Here is a 20681-nt window from a genome sequence, read left to right as displayed (position 1 = left end):
CACACTCCCAACTGCACCAGCCAGGCGCCCCGTTGTCCCTGTGTTTCTATTGAGGCAGGGTAGGCCCCTTTGTGGACTTCGCTTGGTGTTTCATCTTGTTCTTATTCTTTTGTTTTGTATTAGCTGGTCTAAAGAAACAATAACTTTCTCTGAAGTAAACTTTATTCCTAATACGAAACAAAATTTGCAGAAAAGCTGAGAATTCTGGGTCTGAGGAAGGTGAGGAAACAGGGCGTGGCAGCCCGCTGGGGTCTTGGAAGGTGGAGGAAGGCCAAGGAAGGGCTCTCAAAGGATGGCAGTGGCAGCAGGCAGCACTTCCTGACTCATGAAAAGGTCCAGGTCCAAGTTGGGATCTTCCAAATCCAGTTTCAGAAATTTATCAACTAATGTCTGGCAACTGAGGGGAGAAAGGACAGCAGGGTTTATGGCAGAATAGAAAGCTGTGTCCCCAGGCAGAAGGGAGAGGCTGTAGCACAGTGAACCAGGAAAATTTAGGGATTTCAGAAACAAATCATGGGTCTTTGAAGGGCAAAGAGGCTGTCTGGGTCCCTAACAGGGGGAGAAGAGCTGTAGAACATGCTGGAAAGAACCAGGACACTGGCCACACACTCACTTTTCCATCTGCTTCTCCTTCAGCAACTCTTTGACAGGCTTGATGGGTTTCCCACTGCGGATCAAGTCTGAGACCTAGCAACAAGAAGTGGGGTGAGGTGGGGGAGTTGGGTAAGAGAACCAGAAATAAGGATCAGAAATCCCATGGACCCAGAAACCCAGGCCCCTGAGAAGAGTAGGGACAATGGTAGGGAGGCCTGATGGAGGTGTCTGACCTTTGGATCTCACCTCCTTGCCACGAGTAAGGAGTTGGTCAGGAAGCCCAGCCTGGGCAGCTGTGTGGGAGGCATGGCTGGCCTTGGCAATGCCTTCACACACCTGATAGAAAAAGACAAGTTCGTCCCCATCCTCACAGGTCTCCATGGTCTTAAAAGAGATAGAAGGGGACAGTGAAACATGAATCAGTCTGCGCCCCACCCTGAAACCCCTGGCTGATCCCTGTGGGGAGTGAGAAATGGGAAGGATGCCTCTGTTCTGAGGAGCCTGTTCTGGGTTCTGGTAAATGTTCATCCTAGGGATCCCCAGAGGGCTAGAATGGTGTCCTTACCAAATACTGCAGAAGGGGCCCCTGGGGCAGCAACTGGAGCTGAACAAGGCTCAGAAAGTTGGTGGCCACAAAGATGTGAGGGCACGCGGGTCCAAGTGCCAGCCAGTGTCGGAGGACAGCAGCTAACAGCGCGAGCCCGTCCACCTGCGCACAGGGCAGGGGTGAGGGTACTGAACCACAGGTGCACCCCCTTATACACTCCACCTGCCCTAGCCATCCCCATCTTGTACTTTCCTGCCCACATACCCCCATTCCTCTCCTGAGCACCCCACCCCTCCGTTTTCCCCTCCTCGGTTTCTCTCCATTTTGTCTCCTCACCGTGTTGGTTCCCTTTCCAAATTCATCAATGAGGACCAGAGACTGCTTGGTGGCATTGTTTACTGCTTTCGCCACCTGCTGGGGACCAAGTGGACAAGGGAGAGTTTCAGTAGCGTTCAAGGCCTGCAGTGAACTGACCAGTCTGCCTGTGGGTAAAGCTGCTTGTGTGTGTGTCAGCCCTACTGGACTGCAAGTTCATTAATGGCAAGACTCGGGTTTTGTTCACCCTTTCATTGCCAACAGTGCCTCATGCAAAGCAAAGGTTCAAAGTATTGATTCTCCCAGTCTCTGAACTCGGTGCTCCCTGCCCATAATAGAGAAGGCACGCAGCAGAGGGAATGGTTTTCTTGTTCTGATCATTTTTCAAGAATAGAGTTCCTTCCCCATTAACACCCTCCACCGGTCCCACCCACCCCCCCAACTTTGCTCCCTTTGACCTGGTTGAGGTCAATCATAAAGGTCGAGAGGCCCAGGGAGATGGATTCACAGCTGTGGATTCGGGTGAAGATGGCGTCTACAGCCCCAATTTCGGCTTCCTCTGCTGGCACGAAGCTGCCCACCAGGGCCATGAATGTGATCAAGCCTACCTAAATAGGGAGGAGACAGGGTCTTGAGCCTGGTGGTGTGGGCCAGGGTGGGGGTGAGGCAAGGCTGAGAGGTGAATTATAGATCAAGGAGGGGTGGACACAGTTTAAGGAGAGCCCCCTCAGCTCTCCTTAGAATCAGGAAAGAGGGCGGGAGAGTGGGCAGTGTTCCCGAGTGTGAACAGCACGGACCTGTTCAGAGTAGGGGGAGGCTTTCAGGCCACAGAGGGATCTGTTAGAGCATGGCTCTCTCTCAAGTAGAGAGAACATGTATGCACAATGGCCTTTCTGTGACAGGTCAGGTCAGAACACCTCGGAGGAGCTGCAGGGACCTGTGTTTGGAGGCAGGAGGGAGATGGAGACAACGAAGAAGATGCCAGAGGCCCAGTGTGCAGGGACTCTCCTCACCTGTTTGAGGTATATGCTCTTCCCTGAGGAGTTGGGTCCGGTGATGACTTTGACCCTCCCTCTGTCCCCACCACATTCTGCAGAGTTGGGCACGAAGGTTCGGGCACAGAGTTCCATCAGAGGATGTCTGCCGTGGGTAGAAAGTCACCTCACATGTGGCCTCTCAATGCAGATGAATGAAGCCACCAGAAGATGGGGCCTTTGGGCCCCTTGTGTCTATGCCTCCACCCGCTTCTGTTCTCACCTGCCATTCTGGATTCGGACCCCAAGGAGCTGGGGAGAGTAACGGGGCCTTGAGTAGCCATAGTCCCGGGCAGCACTGGCTAGAGCCAGCAGGACGTCCAGGCGGGAGGCAAGATCCAAAACCCGGGTCAAGACAGCGGCCCGTGCCAGCACCTGACACTGCAGCTGGTACATCAGCAGGGTCTCCTGGTCTGGGGACAGGGGAGGGAGGAGCTGGGCGTCAGCTCCAGGAGAAAATGAAGAAGAGACAAGCCCCCAGACACCAGATATAGTCTGAGACCTTCCAAGATATTGAGAGGAAAAGGTGCGGAGTCAGAGTGAGAGAGAGAGCAGAAGGAAAGGAGCCTGTAGACTGTCCTCCAAACTGCCCGCTCCCCTCCAGCCTTTTGCTTCTCCTCACCCCGGATGTCACAGTGCAGGTCCCCCAGCAATGCGTCCAGCTCCTTGGTTCGAGCGCTACGATAGTGCAGCTTCTCCTCTGACAGGAACTGGGAACAAGGGCTCAAAGCTATGGGCTTTGTCTCCTTGGTCCCCGTCTTCTCTAACACCACCTCCACCCCACCCTTTTTTATTCTTTTAAAAAAATTTTATTTAAAAATATAACAGATATGGGGCGTCTGGGTAGCTCAGTGGTTAAGCATCTGCCTTTGGCTCGGGTATTGATCCCAGGGTTTCGGGATCGAGACCCACATTGGGCTTCTCCGTCTCCCACTCCCCCTGCTTGTGTTCCCTCTCTCACTGTGTCTCTGTCAAATATATAAATAAAATAAATAAAAACATACACAGAAAATTGTATAAAACAAATACATAGCTTAAGGAATTATTATGAGGCAAATACCCTGGTAACCAACCATGTAAGTTACAAAGTAGTTAAAAAACTAAAATTTTGGGCGCCTGAGTGGCTCAGTGGGTTAAGCCTCTCCCTTCAGCTCAGGGCATGATCCCAGGGTCCTGGTTTCATAAAAAGGCCCTTAATATCCATTTTGAGTTTATTTTTGTACGTGGTGTGAGAAAATGGCCCAGTTTCATTCTGTTGCACGTAGCTGTCCAATTTTCCCAACACCATTCATTGAAGAGACTGTCTTTTCCCCATTGTGTATTCTTTCCTGCTTTGTCAAAGATTGACAAGGGTGTCTTATTTTATTTATCTCAGAGACAGAGGGAGAGAGAGCATGAGCTGGGAAGGGGGGAAAGGGAGAGGAGGGGCAGAGATAGAAGGAGAAGCAGACTCCCCACTGAGCAGGGAGCCCAACATGGGGCCCTGAGATCATGACCTGAGCCAAAGGCAGATGCTTAACCGACTGAGCCACCCAGGTGCCCCAATAAATAAAATTTTGAAAAAAAAAAAAAAAAAAGATTAATTGACCATATAATCACAGGTTTATTTCTGGGCTTTCTGTTCTGTTCCATTGATCTATATGCCTATTTTTGTGCTAATATCATACAGTTTTGATTATTACAACTTTGTAATGTAACTTTAACTCTGGAATTGGGTTACCTCTGTTTTTTTTTTTTTTTTTCAAGATTGCTTTGGCTATTTAGGGTCTTTTATGTTCCATTCCAATTTTAGGATTATTTGTTTTAGTTTTGTGAAAAATGCTGTTGGTATTCTGATGGGGACTGCATTAAATCTGTAGATCACTTTGGGTAATATAGGCATTTGAACAATATTTGTTCTTCCAATTCCAGAGCATGGAATGCCTTTCCATTTCTTTGTGTCACCTTCAATTTCTTTCATCAAGGTTTTATAGCTCTCGGAGGACAGGTCTTTCATCTCTTTTCCACCCTGACTTTTTTCCTTTTTAATCTCAGAGCTGGCAAGGATCAAAGGAGAACTATAGAAGAGACATTCCATATTGGGCAGTGCTGATAGGGTAAGGCCCTCCCTCAGCTGCTGACTTATTTCTCTTACCTCCCACTACAGAAGTCAAGGGTCTTACCATGAAGTCCAGTCCTTCAATCTCAAAGTCACTAGCCTCTGCCATGGAAGGCAGGCGGGGAATAGAGAGAAGGAAGCCAATCTGAGGAGAGTAAAGAGATAAAACAGGGAATAAACACCAAGCACCGGGATGCCTGGGTGGCTCAGCCGGTTAAGCATCTGCCTTTGGCTCAGGTAGTGATCCCAGGGTCCTGGGATTGAGTCCCATGTCGGGCTCCCTGCTCAGCAAGGAGCCTGCTTCTCTCTGCCTGCCGCTCCCCCTGCTTGTGTTCTTGTGCACTCCCCAACAAATAAAATCTTTAAAAAAAAATTAAAAATACAGTACCGGGCACCTTATCTCCCTGGAGGACAGAAAGATTCCTATATTCTGCAGTGCTTCCCTCAGGGGCCTAACGCTACCACAGGGTGTTCATCATCTTCCAGCTTCTCCAGGAGCTTTCTTACCTAGCAGTCTGTCCTTCCTGAGCCTACTATCTCCCATGAAAGATCCCTGGGGGTTACACCCACCCTCCTGCCCTCACCAGAGGGATGTAGATGACACTGCATGATGGAATACGGGAGTCCAGATTCTCTAGCTCCTTCCTGGCGACCTCAGTGAGGAAACTGGGAAGTCCCATCAGCCTTCGTTTTTCTAGGAGGGTGGAAGACATGTGGGTATCAAAAGGAAGGCTCCTGCCCTGTTAGCAACCCATCCCCAGTTGTAGTGGCCACCTATTGATGATGGCACCCTGTCACTGGGTGGAACTCGTGTTTCAGGGCTCACAGGCTGCATACCCAACACTCACTCTCATCAATGTCAGGATCTATGTTGGGGAGGACTGTGAAGCGATTTTCAGCAAGACTTCCCTCAAAGTCCACCTGAGGAGATAAAAAGTCCAATTGCTCACCACCCAGAACTGTCCCCAGTCCTGTTCCTCACCTTTCCTTGGGCCCCTATTCTCCCTGCATTTCCTGCTTTGACACTAACCCTCCAAGCATGCCTCTGATGTTCTGCCCACTCCTCTCACCATCCCATTCTTTGGTCATCCAACTGAACTTGATGTCTCCCATTTCCAACACCACATTCCCCAGAGGCCAGTTTTCTCCATCCTCTAATCCCACCTCTCTCCCCTAGGTCCCCAGGGGCTCTGCCTCATTCTTCCACTCACCACCTTCCCAATGAGGCTAGCAATATGGTGCAGGTCGTCAGAGAATTCTTGGGCAATGTCCTGAAAGAGCTGGATGGACTGGGGCAGGGAGCGGCAGGCATCCCTCAGACCCAGGGCACTGTACACAGTCTGCAGCAGAAAAGGACAGAAGGTGGGTTGAGGCAAGGGGACAGGGAAGGACAGAGGAGAAAACACAATAGGACAGACAGAAGATCTCAGAGGCAAAGAAGAAACAATAAACGAGGAAATGGCATCTGTCAAACTCTGCCAGGCACTCCACTCAACACTGAGGCCACAAAGAACTAAAATGTGGCCCCTGTCCCAGAGGAGCTCATGGTCTAGTGAGGAAAACAGAAATACACCCAGAAGATTTAAAAATAAAGTGGTAGGTGCTTTAATAGAGGAGAGGATTTCATATTGAGGAAGGAGAAAGAGGGGATATGAAAGGCAGAGAATTACATGCATAGAAGGGGCAAGACACACTGAGGTAAGGGAGCAGGAAGAGAGAAAGGGTGAGGGTCATTGACAATTAATTCCGCAGGATGAAGGTCAGTGCCCTGAGGTGGCTGCCAAGGTTAGACATTGTGGACACACTGACATCTACTGAGCCTTACTCGATGGCAGAGGACCCAAGTATATGAATCAAAGGTTTATAATCTAGCCATGATGGAAACAAACAAGCACCAAAAACAATGGCTACCCACAAAAAAGACTGATCAAGTTATGAAACTGACTAAAATTATTAAGGAAGTTCAGAGAATAAGACTAACTCGGGCTAACATTATTGGAGATATCTTTACAGAGAAAAGGTGACTCAGTTGACTGGGTGCCTGACTCTTGATTTCGGCTCAGGTCACTATCTCAGGGTTTGGGATTGAGTCTGGAGTCAAGTTCCACACAGTCATGGAGCCTGCTTGAGATTCTCTCCCTCCCTCTCCCTCTGCCCACTTCTACCTTCCCTGGCCAAGTGTGTGCATACGCTCTCTCTCTCTCTCTCAAAAAATCAAAAACAAAAACAAAAACAAAACAAACAATCAAACTAGGTTATGAATAAGGCTATTCAAAGGAACAAGGGTGTTCTGGTTGAGAGTATGAGCAGGGCAAACAGCAGTGGGAATAAAAGCTAACACTTTCTGAATGTTTACTAAGTGAAAGGCAATATTCTAAACTCTTCACATATGTTAACTTCATCCATTCCTCAAAATAATCTTAGGAGATAGGGACTAGCATTATCTCCATTTTACAAACAACAAACCTGAAGCACAAAGAAATAACAAAATTTGCTTAAGGTCTCACAGAGAGTAAACAAAAGAGCTGGGATTTGAACCCACATGGCTGGCGTTGAAACACCACACTATACCAAGCAGAACGTGGGTGGCTTAGTCGGTTGGGTGTCTGCCTTTGGCTCAGGTCATGGTCCCGGGGTCCTGGGATTGAGCCCGGCTTCGGGCTCCCTGCTTGGCAGGAGGCCTGCTTCTCCCTCTCCCACTCCCCCTGCTTGTGTTCCCTCTCTGGCCGTGTCTCTGTCAAATAAATAAAAATCTAAAAAAAAAAAAAAAAAAGAATAGGGTGGGTCTTCTCGGCAGAGTACCCAAATGCATAGCCTGGCCAGGCTGAAGCAGAGGATGAATGTGGAGTAGTGGAAATGCAATATACAAACAATCACCTATAACCATCCATGTTCAAAGAAAATTGCTATAGATAATGAGAAGCAGGTTTCACACTGTCAGAGAAGGAAGTTACAAATGAGGAAAGGAGGAATACCCCCTGTAGTATTGACCTGGAATCAGAGGTATAAGTATGAACTCGTGGGTTCTTTAATATATAGATAGATTTAGGAATATAGGTATGAGTGCATGGGTTACCATACATGGATCTATTTCTTAGCTCTGTCTCTGGTGAGAAGTTAGATACCCCAGTAGCAATAACCACATCTAGTGTCCAGATTCTGGTTTCTAATACTATTCTCCAAAGAAAGTAACCAGGACTCCTTGGAGAAATGGTTGATTCCAGGGCTGGGGCAAGGAAAATATGAACCTGGAGCATCTTGTAGTTGCAGAAAGTTAGGAAATGTTCAGAAATGCACTGGGGGCCATGTCAGAAGGGCATTATCAGAAGGGCAGCATCTGAATCTGAAAAGTCAATCTGAAGGCCAAATGGGCAGATTAAAAGTCAATCTGAAAAGAACAGTGAAGGCTCTAAACTAGAAAAAATTGAGCAAAAATAAACAATAGCATTGAATTATGAATAATAAAATAAAATATGAGATAACTGGACTATGGTTATGTAACATGTTAACATTTTTTTATTAATATATTAACATTAAGGGAAGCTGAGTGAAAGAAAGGTATATGAAAATACCCTGTGCAATTTTTGCAGCTTTTCTTTACGTCTTAAATTTTTTTTTAAAGATTTTATTTATTTATTTATTTGACAGACAGAGATCACAAGTAGGCAGAGAGGCAGGCAGAGGGTGGGGGGAAGCAGGCTCCCTGCTGAGCAGAGAGCCCCATGTGGGGCTCGATCCCAGCACCCTGAGATCATGACCTGAGCCGAAGGCAGCGGCTTAACCCACTGAGCCACCCAGGAGCCCTGCAGAAAAGCCTTTAAAGCGATAAGCAAACCATGCTGTGCACCCTCTAGGATTCAGACTGTGATACAGAAATGCCATTTTTCACTAAAAGGAACTGGCGCTCTTTGGAGAAATGTCTGATTCTGGATCAGAACCAAGAGATGTAGGGGTGCCTGGCTGGCTCAGTCAGCACAGCATGCAACTCTTGATCTCAGGGTTGTAAGTTCAAGCTCGCTTAGGGTACAGAGATTACTTAAAATAAATTTAAAAAAAAAAAAAGAACCAGGAGATGTAAATGATATATCTGGTACATCTTGTCACCAGAGAGCAGGAGGGAAGCTATCAAGTGGGGACATCTACTGGGGTCATGTTTAAAGGACTCAGAAGACAACATGAAGAGGCTCCCATTGGCCACAGATGGAATAATCTGAACATGCAGAAAGATTAAAAATGCAATGGACTGAAACACATGTGTAAATCTGAGCTCATGATGATACTAAAACAACAAAAACCTCACTGGCTACCTTGGGGGATGGAAGGTGTTAGGGAACACTAGTAATTTCCTATATGCTGAGAGCTGGTAAATAAAGGCAGGGGAGAAAATCAAGCAGTTTCTATTATATTAAATGTACCACTGAGTAACCAAAAAGCAGATGAGAGGAAATTTCTCTTTACAGAAACATTCAGACTAATAAATGGAGAAAGAATGACAGAGTAACATTATTTTGTAATCCCTAAGGAATTAATGGACTTCAGCATTAAACATCAAAGCCACTAATGTCACAAAAGAAGACACAGACATATCAGGCATTATATTCCTCTGCTTATAAAACAATATTAAAGGGGCGCCTGGGTGGCTCAGAGGGTTAAGCCTCTGCCTTCGGCTCAGGTCATGACCCCAGGGTCCTGGGATAGAGCCCCACATCGGGCTGTGTGCTCTCTGCTCTCTCCTCTCTCTCTGCCTGCCTCTCTGCCTACTTGGGATCTCTGTCTGTCAAATAGAAAAATAAAATCTTAAAAAAAGAATTCTAGAACAGAGTAAAACGTGTCAAAAACACGTACAGAATGTAATCTGCGAAATCCAGGTTAAGGAAAACTACTGGGCAAACAATCCAACTTCTTCACCAAATAACTTGCAAGGGGAAAAAGAGAGCCAAATATTGAGATAGAGATGGAGGGAGAACAGTGAAATGAAAAAGGAACCCACAAAGGTGACTTCAAGAGACATCATCCCATTATATATGTTGAACATATTTGCACCCTAATTAAACAAAACATTTTTTTTTAATCATGGCATTTAAGAGAGGATTAGAAATGTATACATCAGGGGCGCCTGGGTGGCTCAGTGGGTTAAAGCCTCTTCCTTTGTCTTGGGTCATGATCCCAGGGTCCTGGGATCAAGCCCTGCATTGGGCTCTCTGCTCAGTGGGGAGCCTGCTTCCTCCTCTCTGTCTCTGCCTACTTGTGATCTCTGTTTGTCAAATAAATAAATAAAATCTTAAGAAAAAAGAAATGTGTACATCAGATAATTGATGATATTCAAGAATTATGCTAATTGTTAGCAAGATCATGGTATTGCTTGTTTTGTTGGTTTTTTTTTTTAAGATTCATTTATTTATTTATTTGACAGACAGAGATCACAAGTAGGCAGAGAGACAGGCAGAGAGAGAAAGAGGAGGAAGCAGCTCCCCGCTGAGCAGAGAGCCTGATGTGAGGCTTGATCATAGGACCCTGGGATCATGACCTGAGCCAAAGGCAGAGGCTTTAACCCACTGAGCCACCCAGGCGCCCCTTGTTATTCTTTTTTCAAAGTAATTTTCTTTTAGCAATCATACTAAAATAGTTATGGGTGAAATGATATAATGGCTGGGAATTGCTTCAAACTAACCCAGGAAGGAGAAAGGGGGAGAAGATATACATCAAACAAGATTGGTTATGAGTCTAGGTGTTAAAACTGCATGGTAGGTACGTGGGGGTCATTATATTATTCTAATTTTTTTGTTAGTTTCCACAATACAAAGTTGTTGTTGTTGTTGTTAAAGTGTTGGGATAAAGTTAGATGGGTGAGCAGAGTGCAGAGGATCTGGATTGCTTGCTAAGAGGCTTAACCTGGACCTCTAAGCTTCTAGAAGGGAGGCCTTACCTTGTACAGAACCTGCCAGTCGCTGGCCTTGGTGTGGGACAGCTTCATGCGTTTCAGAATCAGCTACAGTCAGACAATGGGACGACAGTTTTACTTCTCCCACTTTAGTGCCCCCCAAGAAGCCCAATGTCCACTACTGACCCTCAAGCTCCTTCCCCACCTCTCTGCTCCCACCCTGGGCTCACAGGTACATTCTTGATATGACCCAGCAACCGATGCAGCATTTGAGCCATGTCCAGATTCTGAGGTAGGAGGAAAAACTGAATGACATCCAGCCGAGAATTTAGCTCTCCCAGGTCCTGAGTTGGACGTGTGAACCACAGCCTAGAAGTGAGGGATAAAGTAGGGGAGGCCAGAAATTACATCTGTTGTCATCACTGTCTTTTTTTTTTTTTTTTAAAGGTTTTATTTATTTGTGGGACGCCTGGGTGGCTCAGGTCATGATCTCAGGGCCCTGGGATCAAGTCCCGTATCGGGCTCTCTGCTCAGCAGGGAGACTGCTTCCCTTCTCCCCACCGCCCCCCACCTCTGCCTGCCTCTCTGCCTACTTGTGATCTCTGTCAAATAAATAAAAAAAAAAATCATAAAAAAAAAATCTATAAAATTAGCTTTAAAAAAAAGATTTTAGGGGCGCCTGGGTGGCTCAGTGGGTTAAGCCGCTGCCTTCCGCTCAGGTCATGATCTCAGGGTCCTGGGATCAAGCCCCACATCGGGCTCTCTGCTCAGCAGGGAGCCTGCTTCCTCCTCTCTCTCTGCCTGCCTCTCTTGTGATCTCTCTCTGTCAAATAAATAAATAAAATCTTTAAAAAAAAAAGATTTTATTTATTTGAGAGAAAGTGAGCTTGAAGGAGGGAGGGTCAGTGGGAGAATCAGACTCCTTGCTGAAGCCAGACACCTAACCAACCGACTGAGCCACGTAGCCCCCAATCACTGTCTTGTTCTCAGTTTGTGAGAGTGTATGTTTGGAGGGCCGTGGGGATCGTGGTGATATGTATCTGTACTGGCAAGCCCAGTGTCCTATCTATGCGGGTATGTTTACACATATTTACTAAAAATCTCTGCATGTGAGCACGACTCTGTTTATCCTGGTTTTGATGGATGTGACCATGTGTCATTCCATGTGGATAGCGATGGCGCTTGTCAATATTTAGAGGGAGAGCAGCGTATTGAGGTATTTGTGTGCCAACGCTCCAGCTTTCTCTGCGGCTGAGTAGGAGAGGGTGAGTCAGCATGAGTTTATCTGCATTTGGCTGTGAAAAGTGCCTCTGGGTGTAATGGCACAGACGTTAGTCTTTTCCTGTTCTTCTGTAAAAGTATATAGCCATTCCATGCAGAATGGTAAGTCCCCAATTCATGATAATGGTCATCTCTGCAGAGAAAAAAGGACTGGGGAGGGACACTTTTACAAGGCTTCAATAAATTGTCTTTTTTAAAGACTTTTAAAAATTAGTATTTATTTATTTGAGAGAGAAAGCATGAACATGGGGAGGGCCAGAAGGACATGCAGACTCCCTGCCGAGTAGGGAGCCTGACGCAGGGCCTCCATCCCAGGACCCTGAGATGATGACCTGAGCTGAAATCAGACGCTGAACTTACTGAGCCACCCAGCTCTCCCCCTTTTTTAGTAAGCTCTATGCCCAACGTGGGGCTTGAACTCATGACCCCAAGATCAAGTCACATGCTCTACCGACTGAGCTAGCCAGGCACCCCTTAAATAACTCTGCCTTATTCTTAATTTTGCTGGTGTAAACACAGAGGTGTATAACATCATCATCATTATCATCATTACTTCTACCTTTTGTGTGCCTGAGGTACCTTCTAAGAAATTAAATTAGTATACAGTAATAAATGTCTCATCTGGTTTATCTAATTCTGGGTGTCCTTGTCTTTTGATGGCTATGAAGAGTGTGAGATTCTGCAAGGACGCGTGAGCCATGAATTCTTTTCTGCCTTACAGTAGGCCATTAGGCATGCTATTTTATATAAGAAACCTGTGGAGACACTGGGGCCTGGGGATATGAATCTCATACCATAGACGAGGACCAGTTACCCTGGGTTAGGATACCCCAAGTTAGAGTGAAGAGGAAGGCTGAGTGGGATTCAAGGGTGGGTTTTAGGCACCTCTGCTCCTTAGCCACAGACAGCTCTACTTGCAGCAGTGTAGGCCAGACTGAACACCTGTCCCCAGCCTGGAGAGCTTTGCCAAGCCTCCTGTCTTGTAAAATCCTGAGGTTTTTCTGACTTATGTACTGCTAGTGCCAGCAGAAATCTTAGACAAGCTAAACCTTCTAATTCTACAGCTGAGAAAATGAAGCCTTTAGAGAATAAGCCTTTAAACCGAGGCATCCGGGTCAGAGGTTCAGGTGTTGCGCAGGCTGGCCTGGGGGCGTTCCCCAGATACTTATCCAAAGTCACTGTCCTTTTAAGAAGTATAGCTGGGTCTTGAACTCAGGTGTGCAGATGGCTAGGACAGTGCTCTTCAGAGCATACTGTGACAATTCTGTCACCTTCCTGGTGCCCCATCCAGCTGGGCCGATTGGATCCTTAGTTCGTAATTCAGGTTATGATTCCATGTCCTACTGGAACCTTCCTGGGGGATCTGCACTCCTTCCCAACTTAAACTCTGTTCTCCCCTAAGAACGCCTTCCTTCTCATCCCTGGCTGAGGAGAGAGATCTGCACCTGCAGAATGCGGGAGTAATTAAATCATCCCAATTACCTGGAGATGACCTCAGGGATTATCCTAAATTAACCTCCAAAAGACACACAATGCAGGGCAGGTGAGGTGGGGAAAGAATTGTGCACCTGTGGGCTAGCAAAGTTTTCAGCTCTGAGTCTGCAGAGAAGATGTGACCAGCAGGCTTGCATCTGGGTACCATGCTCACTCACTGGGTCTACCACATCCAAGGCCATGTGCCAGGCACTGAGGCCACAGGCAGGACCCCTGTATGGAGCTTGCAGTTATGAGAGCGAGCAGGTTCACTGACCACTAACTCCAAGCTGATGTGACGGTGCAGCCAGAAAACATAAACAGGCACTAAGCAACGGGAAGATGGGTGCCAGTCCCTACAGGTGCCTGTGAAAGTTTCACGGAAAAGGTGATAGTGGGCTTGCACCTTGAAGAGGATGTAAGATTCTGACAGGGGAAGAACACGGGAGAGACTTTCTGGAAGGAACTGCATAAACACAGGCTTGGTTATTTCCATGATGGAAAGTGGCCCAAAGGACTGGAATATAGAGTGGATCCAGGGAGAAAGGATTTAGGCAGGGCTCAGAAGATAATCATGGAGGGCGCCTGGGTGGCTCAGTGGGTTAAAGCCTCTGCGTTCGTCTCAAGTCATGTTGAGCCCCACATCTCTGCTCAGCGGGGAGCCTGCTTCCTCCTCTCTCTGCCTGCCTCTCTGCCTACTGTGATCTCTATCAAATAAACAAATAAAATCTTAAAAAAAAAAAAAGAAGGAGAAGAAGAAGATAATGATGGAAATTCAAGTTGACGTAAGTGGGAGGGGCTCTGAACACCACACTGCTGAAGACGCTGATCTTCACCCTGGCCGGGAATGGGGAAGTCTCCTGAGGTTTCTGTTATTTTGTTTCTACTTAAGGTTTAAAAAAGTGGAGTGACACACTCAGATATCTATTTTGGAATGACAAGTATTTTGGAATGAAGGACAGATTAGAGAAAGAAGAGATTAGAGGCAAAGAGACCAATTTGAAGGTGACTGCGATGCTCCAGATTGGAAAACATTATAGCCCGAATTAGAGCAGTGGGAAGAGGAAGGGAGATGGCTGAGAAAGACATCTCAGGGTAGAATCAATAGGCCTTAGTGAATAATTGAATATGAAGGGTGAAGTTTCAGTGCTTGAGCAGTATTGCCAGCAATGCCATTAGCCAGAAAAAAAAAAGGATGCAGGAAGAGGAACAGGTCCAATGGGCATCAGCTTAGATGCTCTGAGTTTGAACCGCCTGTGGAAATCGCAAACGGCGATGATGTGAGGTGCACATTCCACATATAGAAGTTGGAACCAGAGACATAATTTTGAAAGTCATCAGAAAATAGTTTAAATTTGAAATATGGTTTTTATAATTAAAGATAGTACCATGTTGGATGCGTGGCTGGCTCGGTCAGAAGAGCATGTGACTTTTGATCTTAGGATAGTGAGCTGGAGCCCCATGCTGGGGGCTATATTGTACTTAAAATAAAAAAAAATCTTTTAGGGGCGCCTAGGTGGCTCAGTGGGTTGAGGCCTCTGCCTTCGGCTTGGGTCATGGTCCCAGGGTACTGGGATCGAGCTCCGCGTCCGGCTCTCTGCTCAGCGGGGAGCCTGCTTCCCTGCCTCTCTCTCTGCCTGCCTCTCTGCCTGCTTGTGATCTCTGTCTGTCAAAAGGATAAATAAAATCTCAAAAAAAAACCCCACAATCTTTTAGGGGCACCTGGGTAGCTCATTTGGTTGAGAATCTGACTTTGGCTCAGGTCATGATCTCAGGGTCTTGGGATAGAGGCCTGCCTCAATCTCCCTGCTCAGCTCCCTCTCCCTCTGCTCCTTCTCTCTCTCTCAAATAAAGAAAATCTTAAAAAAAAAAAAATCTTTAAAAAAAATAAATAAATAAAGCCCAGGGTGCCTGGGTAGCTTGGTGGGTTAAGCGTCTGCCTTCAGCTCAGGTCATGATCCAAGGGTCCTGGGATCGAGTCCCACATCTTGGTTCCCTGCTTGGTGAGGCGTCTGCTTCTCCCTCTCCCTCTGCCTGCCACTCTCCCTGCTTGTGCTCCCACTCTCTGTCTAATGAATAAATAAAATCTTTTTCTTTTAAGATTTTATTTATTTAAAAAAATATATTTTATTTATTTGACAGAGAGAGAGAGGTCACAAGTAGGCAGAGCAGCAAACAGAGAGAGAGAGGGAAGCAGGCTCCCCGCTGAACAGACAGGCCGATGCAGGGCTCGATCCCAGGACCCTGAGATCATGACCTGGGCCAAAGGCAGAGGCTTAACCCACTGAGCCACCCAGGTGCCCCAATAAATAAAATACTTTAAAAAAAATAAATAAATAAAGCCCTACCATATGAGGTAGAAACTTCTAGTTATTAAGAAAAAAGAAAATGTGCAGCCTAAGAAATGTAGTTAATAATATTGTAACAACTTCACATGGTGACAGATGGTTGCTAGATTTATTGTGGTGATCACTTCGTAATGTATATAAACGTTGAATCACTATGTTGTACACCTGAAACTAACATAATATGGTATGTCAACTACACTTCAATAAAAAAAAGATACTACCATGTGTGGATTAGTGTTTTGCGACTGTGTTTCTGCTGCTTGTATGTGTGCAAGTCTGTATCATCAATGGGCATATATGTATTTGTGCTGACAACATCAAATGAAGATAACACGAGCTACCCCATGGGGTTGGTATAAGGATTAAATGCATTTAGCCAGCATTTGGAAAAGGGCAGTTGCTTTTATTACCACCAGATGGAGTGGTGTGTGTGAGTCGAGGACTGCAGGCCTAAGCCTGCGGCATGTCTGTGAGACTCACCTGAGCAGCTTCTCTCCCCACTTACAACGGCATCTGTTGAGGATTCCTGTGAGGAGGAGCAGGAGCAGGGAGTAAGCTTGTTATACAGCAGGGGCAGGGAAAGGAATGTTGTAGATGTGTCTAAACCGAGGCATCCAGGCCAGAGGTTCGGGTGTTGGGCAGGCTGGCCTGGGGGCATTCCCCAGATACAGGACACAAAGGCAGCTAAAGCCAGGGCCTGGCCACAAGTCTGAGCCAGGATTACCTTACATGGGCTTAGGGGAGGGAGGGGCACTCCCAGGACCAGTCAGCCAGAAAAATACACAGAGTGGTTGTAGTTGGAATCACCAAGAGCCCAACACATATATGTAAACATTAGACACAATCCACCGAGATATGCACAGTGAAACCATGTAGATATTTGGGGCGATGTCCCCACTACACCCTAAAGCCAGAGATAACTGATAAAGACTCAATGCCAATAAAACACAGGCAGTTATGCAGTTATGTTACTCTCTTTCTACACTAGGCCTCCCCAAGTCCCTGGACAGGTGCTCAACTAGCAGAAACAGTCATACAAGCCTAAGGAATGAACATGGAATTGGTAAAGACAGAAATGATAGGCTAATGACACTGGGCAACTGTGGGTGAGGGGAGATGCCTAAGCTCAGGGAAGGTACAAAGAGGCTAAGAGAGCTGGATGGGAGTGGAAGACACATCTGGCAGTGGGAGTGAAGTGGGGAGAAAGGGGCTAGGACACGTGTTTGGAGGCAGCGGCTTTTCTGGCAGGCTTTTGCAGTGAGAGATGAGGGAAGGGGCATACTTACCAAAGAGGCTGAGCCCCTCTTTCAGTCCACTGGCCACTTTGTACACTGAGGGATGGGACTCACTCTTAAATATCTGCAGAACACTGTCGGGGAGAAATGGAGGAGTTTGAGGTAACTTGGGTTTTTAAAAGGAACTAGGAAAATGGAATGGAGGTTGGGAACATGCTCCTGAGGACAAGGGTTGCTGTGAGGTCTGTCCTGCACTCCTCTCTGCCTCAGTTTGTCTCTTTAAGATCACTCAGAAAGGCAGGCTATTTATTTGACACCTTTGTGCCTTTCTTCCTTTCTCCTTGCCCTCTCTTCCCTTTCCCTCAAGGAAACAGACCTTAATAACCCCAGGACTAAAGAAACTGGAGCCTCATTAGGATTATTATAGCATTAAACTTAATCCTTTTCCCTCCCCAGAGATGACAACCTGCCTCCATCTCCTTACCTGTACGTGTCTTGATCTATGCTTACCAGATGGGTCCTGAAGACAGAAAACAAGCAAAAGCGAAGGTGGCTAGGGTAGGGGCAGTGTGAGTTCTTTGCTAGGTTCCACCCTTCTCAGTCTTCTCCCCAGAGCTCTATATCCCCTTCAGGTGCCCCTGTATGTCCTAGAGCACTTTACCGGATAGGACACCACCCACTTCTGCACCCCCCACCCATCTTACTATTCAGGCCTCCCAATCCCACCTAACTTTGCTTGAGGTTAGGGTGAATCACGTACAACACAAATTTCTTAAAGCCCAGGATGGGGACGCTGATATTATAGTCTTCCAGTTCAACCCCAATCCTTCTTCGACCCAGAAACTTGAGCAAGCCTCCAAGGGCCCGAACCTGGAAGGGGATCAGGAATGGAGCTGAGGTCAATCCCAATGTCCTCGAGATTGAACACCACCAGGGAAAACTATTATTTTCCAGCGCTGGACTAGTATCTCCCAGGACTCAAAACCAGAAATGGGGTGCTTGTCCCTTTCTCCAGCCTGCTACATCCCAGCCCCTGCATCCCAGGACCCTTCTCACCGTGAGGATGCAATCAAAGGGAATAATAGAGGAGAGGAAGAGGATTTTCTCAGTGGCAGTCATGGAGTCTGGAATGAAGGCGTAGTTTCCAGAAAGGAGGCGCTGTTTGCTTATCTCCAGACCTATTTTGGGGGAGGCATGGGAGAGAAAGTTCACGTAGCCCAATTTTTCACCCCATTTTAAAAATGAGACAATACTCTCTGACAAATAAATAAAATCTTTAAAAAGAATTAAAAAAAGAACGAGACAACAGAAGCAAGAGAGATGATGTGACTTGCCAAGCTGCCACAGGCAGTTAATGGAGAACTGAAATAAGAACCAAATCTTCACTCTGTCTATTTCTCTCTTTATTTTACATTTAACATAAAGATCTTTGGCTGAGAGCACAACCACAGGAAGATATCTATTTGGAATCTGGAGTCAAAAAGATCATTTTAATAGAGGAATGAATAACACTAATGTTAACACTTAACATCTAATTAGGATAGAACATTCACTATCCTTTTTGCAATCCTGGGAAGGTTATTGTTATGGAAGTGTCTTATGGATCATCAGCCTTTCTTTTTCTTTTTCTTTTTTCTTAGGGACAAATGGCTCTGTCTTAAAGGCAAAATTCTCAACAATCAAAGCTATCCACAAAGTGTCACCACTCCTTCTCAGGGAAGGCCCTCAACCCTAGACATGTCTATGTGGAAGTTTCACAAGGTTTCAGGTTATTAAAGGGTAGGGAGCAGGAGAGATCTTGAGGACACTGGTTATGGGACTTAGAGAACACAAAGGGTTAGGATGAGATAAAGCTGAGGGGAGACTTGGGATAATGGGGCTGGAGTAAGAAGAAAGGGTAGGGAAACTGGGATTGGGGGCTGGGCAGAGCAAAGGAAGTACCAAAATCCACACTTGGCAAAAATACGATTTCAGGTCTCTTCGGCTCTCTGTGTTCCTGGGAGGCTGTGGGGGAAGCAAAGAAAGGGCCATTGGTCTGGACATCTCAGTCCCCTGCTTCTGTCCCACCTTCCCTCTCTCCCAATTCTGGCCTCCTGGCTGTAGCTCCCTCCAAGACCGTTTAGTCTCCTGGAATATTTCATAGTTTAGTTCTTCCCCATTTTCACTTTTCCCTTACCGAATCCTTACCAAGCTTCCCTAGAAACCGAGTCATATTCTCATCCTGTTTGGCACTCGTAACAATAGACCGGGGATTGATTTCATCCAATACTTAGAAGAAGAATGGAGACCAAATAAGTTAAAGGATCTTTATCCTCTAAAAGGGAACCCACAGCCCTTCCCTTTCTATCTCCCTTTACCCCTCCAGGAAACCCTCCAAAAAACAAACAAACAAAAAAAAACCCCTCATTTCCTCCCTCAAAAAGTAAGGAGTGCTCTGTGCTCTGCACATTGGAAGCATAGGTACGAGTCAAGCATGAAGTTTTGGAAAAGAGTAGTGAGACTGTCAAGGTGGTACCAGGGAAGAGGAGTGGCTTGGAGGTTGATGCTAGACTATAAACCTCTGAAGGACAAACATGACTGATTTGCCCAGGACTATATGTCCAGCACCTGATACACTGTAAACACCTAATAAATGTCCCTTGAATAATGAAATGAATTCCTATAAACAACAGAGAGAGCCTCTAGGAGTCAATAAAATAGATTGAGTCAGGTGAGGATATATGAGTGAAATACACGTCCAGTCCCAGAATAGAGGAACCCATGGTTCTGCCCCCACCTCTCTGGAGAAGCCTGAGACTATCCTGATCCGGAGCATCTGGCATGAAGTGGATGGTGGAGTCACTAGTGTCGTAATAGGCAATGCCCAAGTATCCTGAAGCCCACAGGACACACAGATGGGTCTGTCCCGGGAGAAAGAAAGGAAACCTATTTGAACTGCTGGGTTATGCAAAGTTATGCCATGTCTTGCTTAACTGTAATCATTTTATCAAGCCCCTGAGAGAGTCATCATCATCGCGGTTCATTAAGGTGAAGCAGCAGAGGCATGCGACTGGCTAGCTCTTCCCAGCCCATTTATTCTAACATCCCGAGGGGCCAACCAAAGCCCCGCTCTCTGGAGAGCCTGCTCCCAACAAGGCCACACCAAAGACCTCGGCCAGCTCCTGCTCGTTCTCCTCCTCCTCCGCCTCCGTCTCCCCACGGCCTGGCACCGGGGCCAGGCTGGGAAAGCCGGCCGAGGCTGCCCCGGGCCCCGGGCTCTGCGGCGTCCTGCCTGGGATTGCTCCGACAGAGGCCATGGTCTCGGAGGTTCTGAGGGAGCAGAAAATGAAGGCAGTTCAGGAGCGAGGTTTCACCGTGAGGAGCCTGGGGGAGGGGGTGCGCAGAAACGCAAACCCACCCAGGACTTCTGGGAGGGGGCTGAGGTGCAGGGCGGCGAGGGCCGAGGAGAGCTGCGGTAACATTTTGTCTTTAACATCTGTGGGACATTTTTTAAAAAAATATTTTATTTATTCATTTGACAGAGCTGAGAGCCCGACGCGGGGCTCGATTTTAGGACCCTGAGATCATGACCCAAGCCGAAGGCAGAGGCCTAACCCACTGAGCCACCCAGGCGCCCCGTCTGTGGGACACTTTGACAGGCGACTTCTCAGGTACGTCACTAAAGTCCAGACTATGCGAAACTTCACTCGCCCCACCCCCATTTCGGTCACGCGGAGGTTGTAGTTCGGCTGGAGGGCCCTGTGGGAGGGGGGTATGTATCTCTCCTCTCTCCGCCATTACCAGTTATACTCCGACGATCGCAACCTTAACCTCCTGAGTTTCCCACCCCAGCCCTGTGCAACTCGCGGCGTTTTCCCGCGTTTTCCGTCACCTGG

The 20681-nt window shown here is 47.0% G+C and overlaps 1 protein-coding gene across 6 annotated transcripts; it reads right to left on the bottom strand.

The window, feature by feature from the left end:
* Window positions 1-144: 144 nt before the first annotated feature.
* Window positions 145-20102, bottom strand: MSH5 (mutS homolog 5). 6 transcript variants are annotated; one of them, XM_032847295.1, is made up of 24 exons: window positions 19956-20102; window positions 19583-19706; window positions 18994-19074; window positions 18748-18810; window positions 17863-17984; window positions 17567-17676; window positions 17291-17326; window positions 16858-16940; window positions 16052-16097; window positions 10700-10838; window positions 10515-10577; window positions 5800-5928; window positions 5437-5509; window positions 5173-5282; window positions 4653-4733; window positions 3113-3200; window positions 2714-2903; window positions 2470-2596; window positions 1915-2064; window positions 1478-1555; window positions 1160-1303; window positions 841-978; window positions 614-687; window positions 145-397 (listed from the first exon to the last, which is right to left on the bottom strand). In XM_032847295.1, exons 1-24 carry the CDS (start codon window positions 20100-20102, stop codon window positions 286-288), a joined length of 2508 nt encoding a protein of 835 aa, XP_032703186.1. In that variant the 3' UTR covers window positions 145-285. The 6 variants fall into 6 exon arrangements, with proteins under 6 accessions (XP_032703186.1, XP_032703187.1, XP_032703188.1 ...); XM_032847296.1 differs by having other exon boundaries at window positions 1478-1552; XM_032847297.1 differs by lacking the exon at window positions 17291-17326.
* Between the last annotated feature and the right edge of the window lie 579 nt (window positions 20103-20681).

This window comes from Lontra canadensis, unplaced genomic scaffold (assembly GCF_010015895.1).
Source record: "Lontra canadensis isolate GAN:19392208 unplaced genomic scaffold, GSC_riverotter_1.0 scaffold186, whole genome shotgun sequence".
Classification (NCBI taxonomy): Eukaryota; Metazoa; Chordata; class Mammalia; order Carnivora; family Mustelidae; genus Lontra; species Lontra canadensis.
This window is presented reverse-complemented; position numbering and strand designations above follow the sequence as displayed.

Coding starts and splice junctions, on each gene's coding strand:
- MSH5 (XM_032847295.1), bottom strand. CDS start 20,102: ATGGCCTCTGTCGGAGCAATCCCAGGCAGGACGCCGCAGAGCCCGGGG. Junction 17,677..17,862: donor CCTTTGATTGCATCCTCACG/GTGAGAAGGGTC, acceptor ATCCCCTTCCAG/GTTCGGGCCCTTGGAGGCTT. Junction 17,327..17,566: donor GGCTTTAAGAAATTTGTGTT/GTACGTGATTCA, acceptor TTCTGTCTTCAG/GACCCATCTGGTAAGCATAG.